The sequence below is a fragment of the Sus scrofa genome, chromosome 5 (assembly GCF_000003025.6).
Source record: "Sus scrofa isolate TJ Tabasco breed Duroc chromosome 5, Sscrofa11.1, whole genome shotgun sequence".
Classification (NCBI taxonomy): Eukaryota; Metazoa; Chordata; class Mammalia; order Artiodactyla; family Suidae; genus Sus; species Sus scrofa.
Genome location: NC_010447.5, coordinates 69691930 through 69707306, shown reverse-complemented (window position 1 = coordinate 69707306; position 15377 = coordinate 69691930). Strand labels below are relative to the sequence as shown.

At 45.4% G+C, this 15377-nt stretch overlaps 1 protein-coding gene across 1 annotated transcript in view; it reads right to left on the bottom strand.

Annotated features, from left to right (window-relative positions):
• Window positions 1-15377, bottom strand: part of LOC100737051 (cat eye syndrome critical region protein 2) — a 125860-nt gene that overhangs the window by 40424 nt on the left and 70059 nt on the right. Inside the window, 1 exon segment of the mRNA XM_021092503.1 lies at window positions 9049-9143. Within this exon segment, the coding sequence (XP_020948162.1) occupies window positions 9049-9143 (95 nt within the window).

Sequence of the window (15377 nt, the reverse complement as noted above, 5' to 3'; positions counted from 1 at the left end):
TAGAAAAGGCAAAAAGACAAAAAAAAAAGTTGGATCCTTAGTAAATATTTGAAAAGGTGATAAGGAAAGAGAACACATTACAACATCAATGAAATAAATGAAGAATGAAAATAGAGAAACCATGGTAGATCCCACAGATATTAAAAAGATAAGACAGATTTATGAACAGCACTACGGAAATGATTTAAAACTTAAATAAAATGGACAAGTTCATTGAAAAATGTCAAAATGACTTATGAAAGGGGACACCCAGGAGTTCCTGTTGTGGCTCAGTGGGTTAAGAACCCAACTGATATTCATGAGGATATGGCTTCCATTCCTGGCCTTAATCAGCTGGTTAAAAATCCGGTGTGACGAAAGCTGGTATGTAGACTGAAGATGGGGCTTGGATCCTGCGTTGCTGTGGCTGTGGTGCAGGCTGGTAGCTGCAGGTCTGATTTGACCCCTAGCCTGGGAACCTCCATCAAAAACTTGCATAAAGAAAATTGCAAACCCAAAGGTTTTCCAGTGGTGAACTGTTTGAAAGAAATCATACATACTCTTTCAGAAACCAGGAGGCAACAGTTCTCAACTCTTGGGCCAAAACTGACAAAGATTTACAAGAAAATAAAATTAAAAGACCAGTATTTTTCATGAACATGCAAGGAGAAATCCTCAACAAAATATCAGCAGTTGAATTCGTCAACACACAAAAGGAACAAGGCTCTATTATACTTCATGGTGAAAACTGTGACTTTCCCCCAAGATCAGGAGCAACATGTCAGGCGTCTCTGCAGCACTGTAGGATGAGAGAAGGAAACTCCTGGGACACAGAATGGAAAGGAGCAGCAGAACTATTTTTATTGCAGATGAAAAGAAAATCCTCAGTTATCTACAAGACCAATAAACTACAAAATGAACTCAGGAAGACTACAGTAACATGGTCAATTAAAAAAAAAAAAAATCAATTGTATTTTACATATACCGGTGACAAATAGCTGGGAAATACACAGTGCTTAGGAACAAATGGGAAGATGTCTGGTATGTTTACACTGAAACTACAAGATATTGTGGAAGTTAAAGAAGATAAACAAATGGAGAGAGAGCTATTATGGTCAAGGACTCGAAAATTCAATGTTGATCAAAACGTCCGTTTCTCTAGCAGGCTCTCACCTTAAGGTGAGAGTGGACTGACAAGCTGATGTTCTAATCTGTGTGTAAAAACCTAGAGTAGGAGTTTCCACTGTGGCTCATCAGTAATGAACCCAACTGCTGTCCATGAGGACACAGGTTCGGTCCCTGACCTCGCTCAGTGGACTAAAGAATTAGGCATTGCCATGAGCTGTGGTGTAGGCAGACACAGCGCAGACCCCAAACTGCTGTGGCTGTGGCGTTGGCCAGTAGCTGCAGCTCTGACGTGACCCCTAGCCTAGGAACTTTCACCTAAAAAAAAAAAAGTGAAGATCTCCAATTTCAAGAGAGTCTGGTACTAGTATAAAGGTAAGAGTAGTTTCCTGGTGGCCTAGTGGTTAAAGCGTTGGTGGTGTCACTGCAGCAGTGGCTCGGGTCGTGGTCATAGCTTGGGTTCAATCCCCGGCCCGGGAACTTCCACATGCTGCAGCCAAAATAATAATAAAAAAATAAAATTAAAAATAAACAGGAGTTCCCATTGTGGCTCAATGGGTTAAGAACCTGACATAGTGTCTGGGACTCGCTCAATACTGCAAGCTGCAGCATAGGTCACAGATGCAGCTCACATTCAACCCCTAGCCGGGGAAACTTCTATGTGCCTCAGGTGTGCCCCTAAAAAGAAAACAAACAGGTAAATAAATAAATGATGTATATACATCAAAGGAATAAGGCAGAGGCCAGAAACAGACTGAACATACATGAAATTCCTAAGGAAAAAAAAATGGACATCAACCTTCTACTTCATACTAACTCAAAGTACATTATAATGCCAACTGCAAAAAGCTAAAACTATAAAACTAAGAGAAAACCTCAGAGAAAATCTTCTTGACGCTGAAATATGTCTTAATATCTTAGACAATAAAAAGCATGAAACATACTAGAATAAACTGACAAACTAGACTTCAACGAAGCTAAAACTTGCCATTCTTTTTTTTTTGTTGTTGTTGTTGGCTGCACCAAAGGCATATGGAATTTCCAGGCCACGGATCAGATCTGGGCCACAGCTACAACCTATTCTGCAGATGCAGCAATGCCAGATCCTTTACTTAACCCACTGTGCCGTGCTGGGGATGGAACTAGCATCTTGGTGCTGCAGAGGTGCTGCAGGTCTGTTGAGCCACAGCAGAAACTCCAAATTTGCTATTCTTTAAAATACACTGTCAAACAAATAGAAAGGCAAGCTGCACATCAAGAGAAAATATTCAGGGCCATTATATATCTAGTCATCAAAGAAATGCAAATTAAAACTACAATTAGTTACTACATTACACACAATTGAATCAGTAAAATTAAGAATTGGGTAAACTTACAAACAACAAATGCACAAATGCTGGCAAAACTATGGAGCAACCAGACTGTCATATGTTGCTGCTATGAGGATAAAGGTTGCAACTGCTTAGAAAACAAGTTTGGCAGTTCTTAACATTAAACACACTCTCACCATATGACCCAGCAATTCCCAAGAGAAACGGAAAAGACCCACACAAAAACATTTGTGCAAACGTTCACAGCTGTCTTACTCCTAATAGCCCCAAACTGGAGCCAACATTCAAGCCCACCAATTAGTGGACAGATCAACTGTGATATGTTTTTACTCTGGAATACAATTTAGCCCCCCTCTCCTCACAAAGGAACAAACCACTAGATACAAAGAGCTGTGTTGGTGAGTCCCGCAGACGCTGTGTTCCTCAAAGGAGCTGGGTACCCAGAGCACCCACACAGAATTCCAGGATGAGGCAAAACAATACACCTGGATAAAAATCACATCAGTGCTTGCACAGGATGCCGTGTTTCTTTTGGTGGGGGTGGGGGTGGGGTGTAGAGTTACTGCAAAGGGCACTTTCAGGGGAGATGAAATTGTAATATCTTGAAAAGGATAGTAACTGAGTTCATGGAATTAAAAATAGTAACCTAGTTAATGACAGAAAAGCAGGAGCAGGCAAATTATGGCCCAGGGGCCAAATCCAGCCTGAACGTCCAGCTTTAGCCTATAAGCTAAAAATGTAAAAATCATTCTTTTGTAAAGGTTGGAGGAAAAAAAGAACTCAAAACAGGAATACTATTTATTTCATGACACATGAAAATGACTTAAAACTCAAATTCCAGTGTCGACACCTTTCTAATAAAACATAGTCATGACCAGCCCTTAAGCATTGCTCTGGCCACTTTTTTTTCCTTCTTCTTCTTTTTAGGGCCGAACCTGAAGCATATGCAAGTTCCCAGGCTAGGGGTCCAATCGGAGCTACAGCTACCAGCCTACGCCAGCCATAGCAACGTGGGATCCAAGCAGCATCTAGGACCCATGTGGCAGTTCACAGCAATGCCAGATCCTTAATCCACTGAGCTGGGCCAGGGATCGAACCAGCACCCTAATGGATACTAGCTGGATTCATTACTGCTGAGCCACAATGAATGGGAAATCCCGCTCTAGCCACTTTTGAACAGTGATGGCAGAGTGGGGCAGCCGCAGATCATGTGGCCCACAGAATGTGGCCCTTCAGAGAAGTCTGCTGACCCCAGTCTGCAACATGCAAACCACAGAATCTAAACCACAGGAAGTAGCCTGGGTAGATGTCTACCTTCTACTCCGCATGCACACGTGCTTCTATATACACTGATAGAACAATCTGATGTCTACTGAAAGCCCAAGATTGTTCTAAGGCTTTCATAAGTTATTTCATTTAATCCTACAATAACGTTAGTGGTGGGAATGGCTGACATTCCCATTTTACAGATGAGGCAAGTACTGCAAAAAGAGATTAAGTAACATTCTTAGCCTCACACAATAGGCAAGTCTTAGAACTAGGAAAGGCAAGCATTCACTTGTCCAAGATTAAAGTGGGATGAAAATAAAACTTCAGGAGTTCCCGTCGTGGCGCAGTGGTTAACGAATCCAACTAGGAACCATGAGGTTGCGGGTTCGGTCCCTGCCCTTGCTCAGTGGGTTAACGATCCGGCGTTGCCGTGAGCTGTGGTGTAGGTTGCAGACGCGGCTTGGATCCCGCGTTGCTGTGGCTCTGGCGTAGGCCGGTGGCTACAGCTCCGATTCAACCCCTAGCCTGGGAACCTCCATATGCCGTGGGAGCGGCCCAAGAAATAGCAACAACAACAACAACAAAAAAGACAAAAAGACAAAAAAAAAAAAAAAAAAAAAAAAAAAAGAAAACTTCAGAGAATATGGAGTACACTATCACTCTAAGTGCATGTGGATACCACTGGGAGGACAAAATAATTATCACTGTGGGCGATTCCCTTCAATGGAAAGAGTAAAATTCATTGTGATGTTTTCCTGTTTCACTGTACAGGTGTATTCAGTTTGTACAAACTCAATGAGCTGTATAACTAAGGAAGGACAAGTTTTCAGAAGACCGAAACCTGAGCCTTGCTCCACACCTATTAGTTTAACTTGGGTCCAGCAGTTCCCAAGCTTACTTGACTCATCAGAAATATTTCTATTGCACGTGTACTTCCTTTTTTTTACACAAATAAAAGTCACAGATGTGTTGTGTTTTTTTGTTTTCTGTTGTGGCCGAATCCATGGCAATGTGGAAGTTCACAGGCCAGGGATCAAACTTGAGCCACATGGTGACAATGCCAGATCCTTAACCTGCTGCACCATTAGAGAACTCCTACTGCCACCAGGGAACTCCAAAAATTATTTTCTGCAATGCTGACACCTCACAGGTATGACCTTAAAAATACTGGAGCCAGCCGCTGCCTCCAAGGCCCAGCACAGAACAGGAAGACCTACACGGCCCCCTCCACACAAGGGGTGAGCTCTGAGGGCACCCGGACCCGCCCCCCCACAAGCGGGAAGATCCCTGATCCTTCCGCTTCTGTCCACCACAGATTAACAGTTCCTTCAACAGCAGAAAAGTCACAGAAGCAGCTGCTGGTTTTAAAAAAAAAAAAAAAAAAAAAAAGACTGGGTGGGGGCTCCCCTTTCTTTCCAGTTACAACAAGCAAGTGTCTGAAATTTTATGATGTTTGACTAGGGTCATTTTTTTTCATTTCTAAAAAGAAATTAACTTCTCATTTCAAAAGCAACGGCTTAGGAATAACCCACACAGTGGTGTAACAGGAGGAAGCAGGGTGACTGCAGCCAGCCCCCGGAGAGCAACAGCAACCTTTTTGTGTCCACAGCAGCAGAGGTGTATAGGGGACACAGATGCAGACAGGATGACATGTGGCATCTGTGTGTGGCTGACAAGCAGCATCACACTTGTCTTTGATGAGACACACATTGTGAAATCCATCAATGCTATTTTCACCCTGAGGCTGGCTACACAGCCATATCACACGGCATCCTCAGGAGATGGGAGTTTCAGCCTACACTACACTAGGTGATGCCTTCAAACTTTAGGTTTTATACTGCCCAGATCATTGATTTTTATGGAAGGGCAAGAAAATGGCAGGGGTTGGAGCTAGAGTCTTGGACATGCAAATCTTGAGTGATAGAGATCTGGGCCACTGCTCTCAGTTCTCTGTGGGGTCTGCTCAGCTTCTGACCCCACACACTCTGGGTTTGTCCCTCCTGGTTAACCTCTAGGGGGACCTCTCAGCACCTCTTCTCCACAGCCTCACAACGAAACTGAAAAAAAGAATGTACTAAAGCAAAAAAAAAAGATGAGTGATGGGAAAGTCTGCATCTAAGCTAAAAACATTCTGTAGAACATCTAGCATTTTCGAATTGCTTTTACAGGGAATGTTCTCAATGTAGGTATATTCATAGTGGAGGCTAATGAGAAATATGGGAGAAATAGTTAAACTAGGAGCAAGGTGGTTATAGCCATTTACCCAAACAAAAAGCAAAACCTTTTGTTGAGAATTTTTATTTATAAATAACCACATGTGATTATCTAAAAATCAAATGGTTATTGTTCAAAAGTCTATCAAAACAGAGAATATTGTTAATAGCTAATAACAAAATGGGATTAGATGCTAGCGCACACCTTCCCAACACCCTCAGCCCTGTTCTGGAAGATGTGGGGAGTGCGACAGGGACCTGCTAGAACTCATGCCTTGTTTCCTGAGTGAGTGAGGCATACCCATGGCTTGCTTCTGGTCAACAGAATAGGGCACAGTGACGTCACTGCCACGATTATGAAAGACCACGCAAGGCTATCTGGGTCCACAGGACACAGCCTGGCAGGCTAAGCGAGGCCAGGGGCACAGAACTGAGGGGATGCAGGGGAGTAGATGGCAGTAGATGTTTCTCCTGGGCAACAGCCAGAACAAACAAAGGTCTCACCTGCAGGATGACCCTACCCTGACCTGAAGGAAGCTGTGCTCCCTGCTAGCTAGGCCCCCAGGCACCCTAAGACCAAGAGCAGGAGCCCCAGACAAGTCACACATAACCACAAAACTGGGGATGACAAGTGTGATTCTAAACCACTCAGTCTGTGAACCATGCAGAGCAGGAAGCCACAGAAAAAAGCACAGGGGTCCTCCTGCGGGCAGGCTACAGGGTGACCGCAGACCCCGTGAGCGCAGTCTGGCAGAGCCTGGGCCCAGATGCCTGGCCCACAGCAAACTGGGACTTAAGGCACTGCTGATGTTTAAAGTTGCCAGGTTTCAGAGTGATTTGTTACACAGCAGTAGATAAGGAAAACAGCATGAAACAGGAAGGAGTACAGACACTGAAACAAGTGGGATGATAACCCTAGAATATCAAGACAATCAACTTACCATACTATACACTTGGAAGTACTTGTGTGTGGGGGGGGGTTAAACTCTCCTCTTGGCGGCATTTTACAAATTAAAATAGTCTAGGAATGGATCTGAACAAAGCTACAACTTTTCGCTGACCAATATAAAGGACTTTAAACAAAATAATGAGTTTTCTTATAAAATATGACAAGATTATATCATTTTCTAGAAGAATATACAAGTAGCATTAATTAAGACCAACGGTATCAGAACCCAAACAGACCAACAGGTACATCAGGAACAAGCAAGCATTTCAGCGTATTAAATAAGACGGCAGATCAAACAGATCCCATGTACCAACAGAGAAGGGAAGATTTATTCCATAAATAGAATGAGATGAGCTCTACTTAAACTAAGTATCTTCAATAGCAGCCTGGTTCCTCCATCCCTATGGTCACAAAGAAAATGGAACCCCAAAAGGGACAGGAAACATCATGTCCCCAGCACAGACACATGATGGGCAGTGCCAAGCAAGTGGGAAACATAACACCCTGTGAGAAGGGAGCCAACAAAGTTTAAGAGGGCATTTCCTGTGCGGGATCTTCAACCAACACATCAATGGAAGAAATGACCTAAGTGTGTAACAGGAAGTTCAAGTACACAAAAGTTGTCAATGTGCCCAACAAACACAGAAAGCCTGTTGGGCTGGAGACGCCAGGCTGTCACCCTCACCTTCCTGACAGGCCTTGGTGTGCAAGGATCTCTCCCCTCTGGCCTGGTCCAGGCACTGGCCCCTTCCTGGTACCCCGCCTGCTTAATCAAAACCACAAATGTCACCACTCCACTGCCTCCTGCACCAGCCCCATGCCTGAAACCTGCCTACCAGCCTGCTGGGTTCCCACTCCCACTATGCTGTCGCCTCTGGGTTCCGTGAACTGACGGGGATGTAGGGGCCATGTTAACACCCCCGATTCCCGACAGAGAGTGCTGGCTGGCCTTTGCGTGGAGAGCAACCAGGCAGGCTGGACCAGTGGGATGGAGCACACAGGGCTTTTCCCTCCTGCTGGTGGGCATCTTAAATGCTTTCCAAAGCTAGGAACTGGGAGTTTTAAATGTGAAATCGCATTTTAGATGTTGCCAATGCTTGATCAACACTCAGGGGCTAAGACTCTGTAGCTTAAACAAATTATGTTTCTGAACCATGGGGGACCTTCTGCTCTGCAACCTCCAGGCTCTGGTGCAGGGTATCAAGCTTGAGATCATCACCTTTCCCATGGGTGGGAGGCTCCTGGGCGCTCCATCCTTCCTTTGCTCACTCACTCCAGGGCTTCATGACACACCAGCCTCAGGAAGCTCCCATGTGGGGGCTCAAGTTCACGTGTCCCCTTCTCACACAGGTGGTGTGCGCTGTGGACTTGAGTTCACTCCCATGGAAACTGCCAGCAGGAAATGCAATGCTGTAACTGATGTGGGCCGGGACCCAGGGCCCTCACAGCCTTGACCTACAGCACCCGCCAGCTAGAGCCTTAGGCCTCCATGGGCCACAGGTAAAATGCAGCAACCCCCCTGGCATAAGCAGTCTGAAATGTACACAGGTTTTTAATCCTAAATGGGCATTTCTTTCTTTTTCTTTCTTTCTTTTTTTTTGGTCACCCAGCAGCATATAGAGTTCCTGGGAGAGGAAACAGATATAAGCTGCAGCTGCAACCTATGCCACAGTGCCTATACCGGATCCTTAACCCACTGTGCCAGGATGGGGATTGAACCTGCGTCCCAGAGCTCCAGAGATGCCACTGATCCTGTTGTGCCACAGCAGGAACTCCTTAAATGGGCATTTCTCTCTCTCTCTCTTTTTTTGCCTTTTTAGGGCCAAACCTGAGGCATACAGAAGTTCCCAGGCCAGGGGTTGGACTAGAGCTCCAGCTGCCAGCCTACACCACAGCTACAGCAACTCGGAACCTGAGCCACATCTGCAACCTACATCACAGCTAACAGCAATGCTGGATCCTTAACCCACTGAGCAAGGCCAGGAATCAAACCCGAAACCTCATGGTTCCTAGTCGGATTCGTTAACCACTGAGCCACAACGGGAACTTCTCTACTTGCAGAAATTTAAATGAAGGAATGTCTTGGCCAATAACGGCTCTGGTCTGTTTCAGGAGCCACCAGACATCACCTTGACTGCTCCGTGAGCCGCTCTGCAGGGAGGGGTAAGATCAGGTTACTCACGTAATGTCTCTTCGCTGATAGCAGCCCTGAAGCAGGCAGGCGATCAGGTCACTGATAAACTCCACATCATCTCTGTGAAGAGCTGCTTCTAACTCCTGAGAAGGAGAATGGAGAGAATTGAGATTCTTCAAACCTGCGGCTCCTACTGTTTCTGCACTGCCTGGTGGGTTTGGTACAGCTTCCTGGTTCCCCGGGTTTACCCCCATGGCTCCTTACCAGGCTCCTCTCTTTGTGTAAATCTGAGCTAGCACAGTCACAGAAGAGCTTAACTTACATAAATATGCCGTTCTGCCTTCTATTTTAATGGCAAGAGGAGGAAAGGTGCAATTAACTAGACAGTTTTAACAGGCAAACCACCTGCGGCAGCTCTGAAGAGTGGCCTGAAAACAGGGTGCATGCACCACATGGGGACGGAGGGGCCGGTGCCACGGCCACCAGGGAAGAGGGGAGGCCTCTCTGCCGCTCTTGGCTTGAGGGAGAGAACACCAAAGGTTGAGCTTGTCTTTGCACTGTGAGTGAACAAAGGTTCACTGAGAAGCTCCAGGGTCACAAAGCGACAACAGGGAATTTTAGGAGACTATTTCTCTTTTCAACCTCCCATCATGAACCAGTGCTTCCTGAGATCATGGAACCTGTCCTGGATCCACTGCTGTGAGCCATTCCCAAGTGTCCACCAGGTTTGAGGTGTGACCAGCTCAGAACCAAAAATTTGAGTCTTGTGAGTGGTTCTGAAAGCATGAGATGTACCGAAGATGCAGTTTCTGACCCTAACACCAAGTGCAGGGCAGTATACACCAAAGAGGGTATCTGCTCCCACCACCACAAAAGTGAAGTTCTTCTGCAAGCTATTTTAATTGCTCCATTATTTTATTGTTTAAAGTTGCTAAGTTCATAAACATACACTCACGTGACAAAAAACTGCTAAGCAGACAAAGCGACAGAAGCAAAACACCAAGACCCTGAGGATGGCACTTATAGTGCCTGGCAGCCCAGGTGAGTGGACTCCAGATTCAAAGATAAGGCCCAGCCGGAAACAGTCTGCTTGCCCCGAGTACAAACTTGGTCACAGTTATTTAGCACCTCCATCACAGTGGTTCTTATTCTTCCATTAGCTTATTAATTCTTTAGGGCAGAGCTCTTTTCTGCATTCTACCCACCAAAGATAACGAGGATTTGAGCTACATTTAGTCAGAATTCATTCATTCAACAAACACTTTCTGGGCACCCAGCCCATGCGAAACAATACAGTACTTCCTAAGCCCTGTGGAGCTGGGCTCAGTTAGGAGAGGAAGACAGGACAGACAGGCAAACACCAGCAAGTAAGAGAAGGTGCTGAGGGACTAAGAGGCCTGCTCCTGGCTGTGGAAAGCTGGTACCTAGGATAGAAACTGCAACACTGGGGAAAGAGCAGGGCAGCGTCACTGTCCTGCCCAAGGGAGCTGAGCAGAGCCACAGGGAGGCTGATTTGGCTGCTGTGGACAAGAGAGGAATCTTGGTGGATGGAAACATGACATAACGACTCTGAATTAAATTCTCACATTGTAACCTCAAACATACCCAAATGACAATCTCAAGAACAGCCAAAGCCCCTCATTTATCTAAAACCACTAGCACTAGGTATGACGATATTAAAATCACGCAGATGAGATGTGGTTATCAACAAATGTGGAATTTACATCCCTGTCTCTAGCTCTGAAACCTGCTGAAATGTATGGAAGAACTAAATGCACTCCAGATATACAGGTAAACCACTAAATAATCTACTCCACACACAAGACTGGTTGTCACTGTGGAAAGAGTGGGCCACTTAACTCCTTACAGAAGAATGTTATTTCCAGCAATAAATATAATTAGAAACCACTAAGAATGTGGAATTTCATGACATTTCTGGTTAAAGTGTTCTCCAAAAAATATCAACTGTCATTACTTTTTTATTAGTTCCCAACCAGCTGACAAGCAGAATTACAGACAGAGTGAAGTAAGGCCTTCAAAGACAAAATAAAAACAAAGACTACTAGTAGGTTCAGAGTGACATGGGGCAGAACACAAAACACCCTTAAACTACATTTACATGTAAATTATGAATTTAAGTTTGAAATTACTCTTTGTTAACCTGTGGCAGTTGGCAGAACTATGTATAGTCTTTCAAAGTGTAAGAAATGTTCATCTTAAAATTCATGCCCAAGGGAGTTCCCATAGTGGCACAGCGGAAACGAATCCAACTAAGAACCCTGAGGAGGGTTCGATCCCTGACCTTGCTCAGTGGGTTAACGATCTGGCATTGCTGTGAGCTGTGGTGTAAGTCACAGATGTGGCTCAGATCTGGCGTTGCTGTGACTCTGGCGTAGGCCAGCACCTGTAGCTTCAATTAGACCCCTAGTCTGGAAGCAGCAGGTGGGGCCCTAAAAAGACAAAAAAGGTAAAATAAACAAAATTCATGCCCGATAGTTTACTGATTACTTGTATAGCAAATCCGTAGTAACTTCAATAAATCTACAGTAATGTTGAACTCTCTATCCGGATTTCTAAAATATTCCCATGGGAGCTAGGAGGCAGAAGATTAGATGTGAGAGAAGCACTGGTCTGCTACTGTTCTCATTTTGTTTGGAGGCTACTTTTACAGATTGATGATATTACTTATCGACCAATGAATAAAGCAAAACAGTCACAAACCAGAGATGAAAATGTTTCAGAAACCAAGAGTTATGATGAACAAAATATGTGAATCTGAATTTTAAAAGGGGAAAGAAAAGTCTTAAACCAACTACAATGGAGAAAATAAAAATAATTTTTAAAAAGTCTTGCACAGTATTTTCTGCTGGCCTCAGAGCCCAGGCTTCATTGGTGATTCAACCATCGTTTTCTTAACATTAAGAAACTGAAGCAGAAACTGAAGGCAAACACCCTTATCTGAATTTGAAAAAACCTGAACTGATCGTGTTCTATCCAAGGGACTGGTAAAAAAGGACTGGTAAAAGGGGCTGGTAAAAACTTCTCCCAGTGAACACAGGTTTGCTTTTTTGGCACAACCATGATCTAGTGCCCGGGAAGGTGGTTGCAGACAAGACCAGGGACACTGGGTCAGCTCTTCCAAGGAGAGATGGGTAGGCTGGCACGTCTCCCAAATGATCCAAGTACTGAGAGGAATCTGTGTCATTCCTGAACGTGACCCCTCCCTGCCTGCCATTTCACCCACGGAACACAGGAACTCAGTGAGAAGAGAGGTCTCAAAATATAAAACTGCTTTTCACATGTATTTCTGCAATATTATGCTTCATAAATCAGAAGCAGGCCCGGGGGGACTGGGGCTCAGGAGGGGGCGGAGTGGGAAGGCGGAGCAGTGCCTGCAGGCCCAGGGCTCAGAGGCGGGGGCAGGGGGCAGGATTCGACTGCTACAGAGACAGCAGGGAAGCAGGAGAGCAAGGTTAATCCCACTGACAAAAGGACCTGCTTCTCAGTTAACATTTTTTCACTTTAATGGGTTTCAGATTCGCAGCTGCTTCCCAACAACCTGAACATAGTTGACACTGCCCAATCGTGCGCCTGAAATGGTTACAATGGTAAATTTTATGTTATGTGTCATTTACCACAATTTAGAAAACAAAAGTTTGTCACAAACTATCTGAAGCTCTTTTGTGGCACAGTGGGTTAAGGATCTAGCATTGTCACTGCTGTGGCACCAGTTTGATCCCTATCCCAGGAACTTCCACATGTCACAGGCGTGGCCAAAAAAAAGCCCCCAAAAAACAAAAAACCCCAAACAAAACAAAACATTAAAAGTATCCCTATGTGGGGGCTGTTGTGATGATTAAATGAGGCAATGCTTATAAAAGCCAGACCAGCCTGGCACACAACAAATGCTCTGTAACATGTGAATGCTATAATTATCTCATCCTCCTTAAATGATAGTGTGTAGGAAAAAAGCAGACTGAAGAGATAAAAAGTGGTCTTTGCAAAATTCAGGTTTCTGAACAAGAGAAATTCAAATTCTTTTAATACGTACGTAGCCTACTGTGTGCATGAGCCAATAAACCTAACTCCAAACCCAGGTTATTCAAAAGTTTTACCACTTACTTACGCCTTCAACCCAGAGCTTAAGGCTTATCTAGGCTAAAGCAACAAGGAACAAGTATCCTTCAAAGCCCACCCCCACCTCTTCTCCCCCACTCTCCTCCCCATTGCACTTCCTTTCACTGAGGGCACTGAGCTGTGAGCACAGAACTCTGAACTTTGCCAAGATGCTGGGGGTGGGGTGGGGGGGCAAATCAGAAGGGACACCGGCCCTACCACTCCCCACTCCTCAGAGGAGCTGGAGGGAAAGTAGGATCCGCGTTCCTTGCAGCTGGCGTCACACCTCATTAGGGACAAGTCTGTTCCAGATCGTCACACGTCCCGGGCCACTGGGAACCAGCAGCGGCTGCGGGGTAAAGAAGCCCGGAGCAAAGAGGGGAAAGAGAGAGGGCCCTTAGTCTAAGTTGTGGAAACTCTCCACTATGAACAGGGAGCTTCTAGAAGAGACAACCAACAGGTGCGGCACGGAGAACACCACTGACTCCTTCCATGCATGGCTGCTACTTAGCACCTTCCCTAAAACATCACAGCAGGGACTTTCAGTATTTGATTCACTCCTGAAACCTGCACAAGACTTCTTTCATCTTTGCTAAAGAAAGCGGTAAAGAGAGAACAACTTTCTTTTCTTCAACTTCCAAGGAAGGATCAAGACCGCAGATGTGCAGGCACGATGATCCCTTGGAGCTCAGCTAAGAAGGAAAAAAGGCCTAAGGAAACAGTCAACAACGTGGGTTTGGTTTTGCAAGTTTGCAAATCTTTCTCATCTTCACATGGGCCAAGTGCAATGTGTGGGGGTAGCGGTGGAAGATGGAGCGTCTGTGTGGGCAGAAGTGCACTCACACCGAGGAGGTGCAAAGCAGGCCCTCCCGAAGGGCATTCCTAGCTGCTCTCCAGGAGATGCCTAGACAGTGGGCTCAGCCCTCCAGAATGCACCCCTGACATTGCAGCTGATGCTTTCTAACTTGGTGGGAATTAATTTAATCCCAAACGCTGCCCATGCCAATTCAAACCTTCAAGTATAAGTCAGTTGGTGTGGGGGTAAGGGTGAGCACCCTGAAACCACTCTTCCAATACTCCTGGGGTCCTGGAGTCGGCAGTTCACCCCAGAAGCCCCCAAGCCAGCAGGTCTGTACTGTGACTTTGCTAGAGATCCACGTCACTAGCCAGCCACAATGCCGGGGAATAACAGAAAAGAAACCAAACAGCTCCCCTTGAATATGACAGTACCCTAGAATGTTGGGTAAACTGGAAAATGCTCACCATACCAGTAAATATGCATATCTAGAAGAATATGATTTTCTTAAAATGTATAAACCACCAAAACTGGATCCAGAAATTTAAAAAGGCCCAGAAGTTTCAAAGCTCTTCCCCCATAGGAAAATGCCCATGATCCATAAACTATCCTGAGCACTGAAGCTGCTTGGAAGTTTCTCCAGGTCCAGAGGTTTGTGCTGGGCCAGCAGGGTCCTGCGCCTCCAAGAAGCTTGGGGTCCAGACCTCGGGCTATTGACCCCTTGGACTGCGGAGCCACGACCAAACATGGGAAGCCAGTGGAATGGCGTGGCTTCTTAGGGGAGCCAGTTTTACTTGATTTTTTTGCTTTTATTGTTGCTTGCTGTTGTTTGCAAAGGTTTTTTATTTTTGTTTTTTTTAGGGCCGCACCCAAGGCAATATGGAAAGTCCCAGGCTAGGGGTCAATCAGAGCTGCAGATGCCGGTCTACACCACAGCCACAGCAGTGTGGGATCCAAGCCTCATCTTCAACCTACACCCCAGCTCATGGCAACGCTAGATGGCTGACCCACTGAGCAAGGCCGGGGATTGAACCTGCATCCTCATGGATACTAGTCAGATTCGTTTCCACTATGCCAGAATGGAAACTCCCTGAAAAGATATTTTTAACTTAAAACATTTGCACAAATTTTAAAAATTAAACATGAAGTTTCATGAGAATTCATCTGGAAGCTACTTCATATTGTAGCTCTAGACACCTAAAGTCATGCAATGCCCTCCCCTGCTCACCACCGGACTGGGTGGGAACTGCTTTAGGTTGAGTCACTGAACACAGGAGAGAAAAATGGCCACAGCTGGTGTGGGTACAGGACACGTGTGGGAGAGACCAGGGTGACAAGCTTCAGGGAGACAATGGCGAAAGGAAAGGATGGGGTGAAGGGGAGTTTGAGAAGCAGAATCAATAAGACTTTGCAACCAACTATATATGGAGAGGAAGGACAGGAAATTTTAGGTAACAGGCTTTAA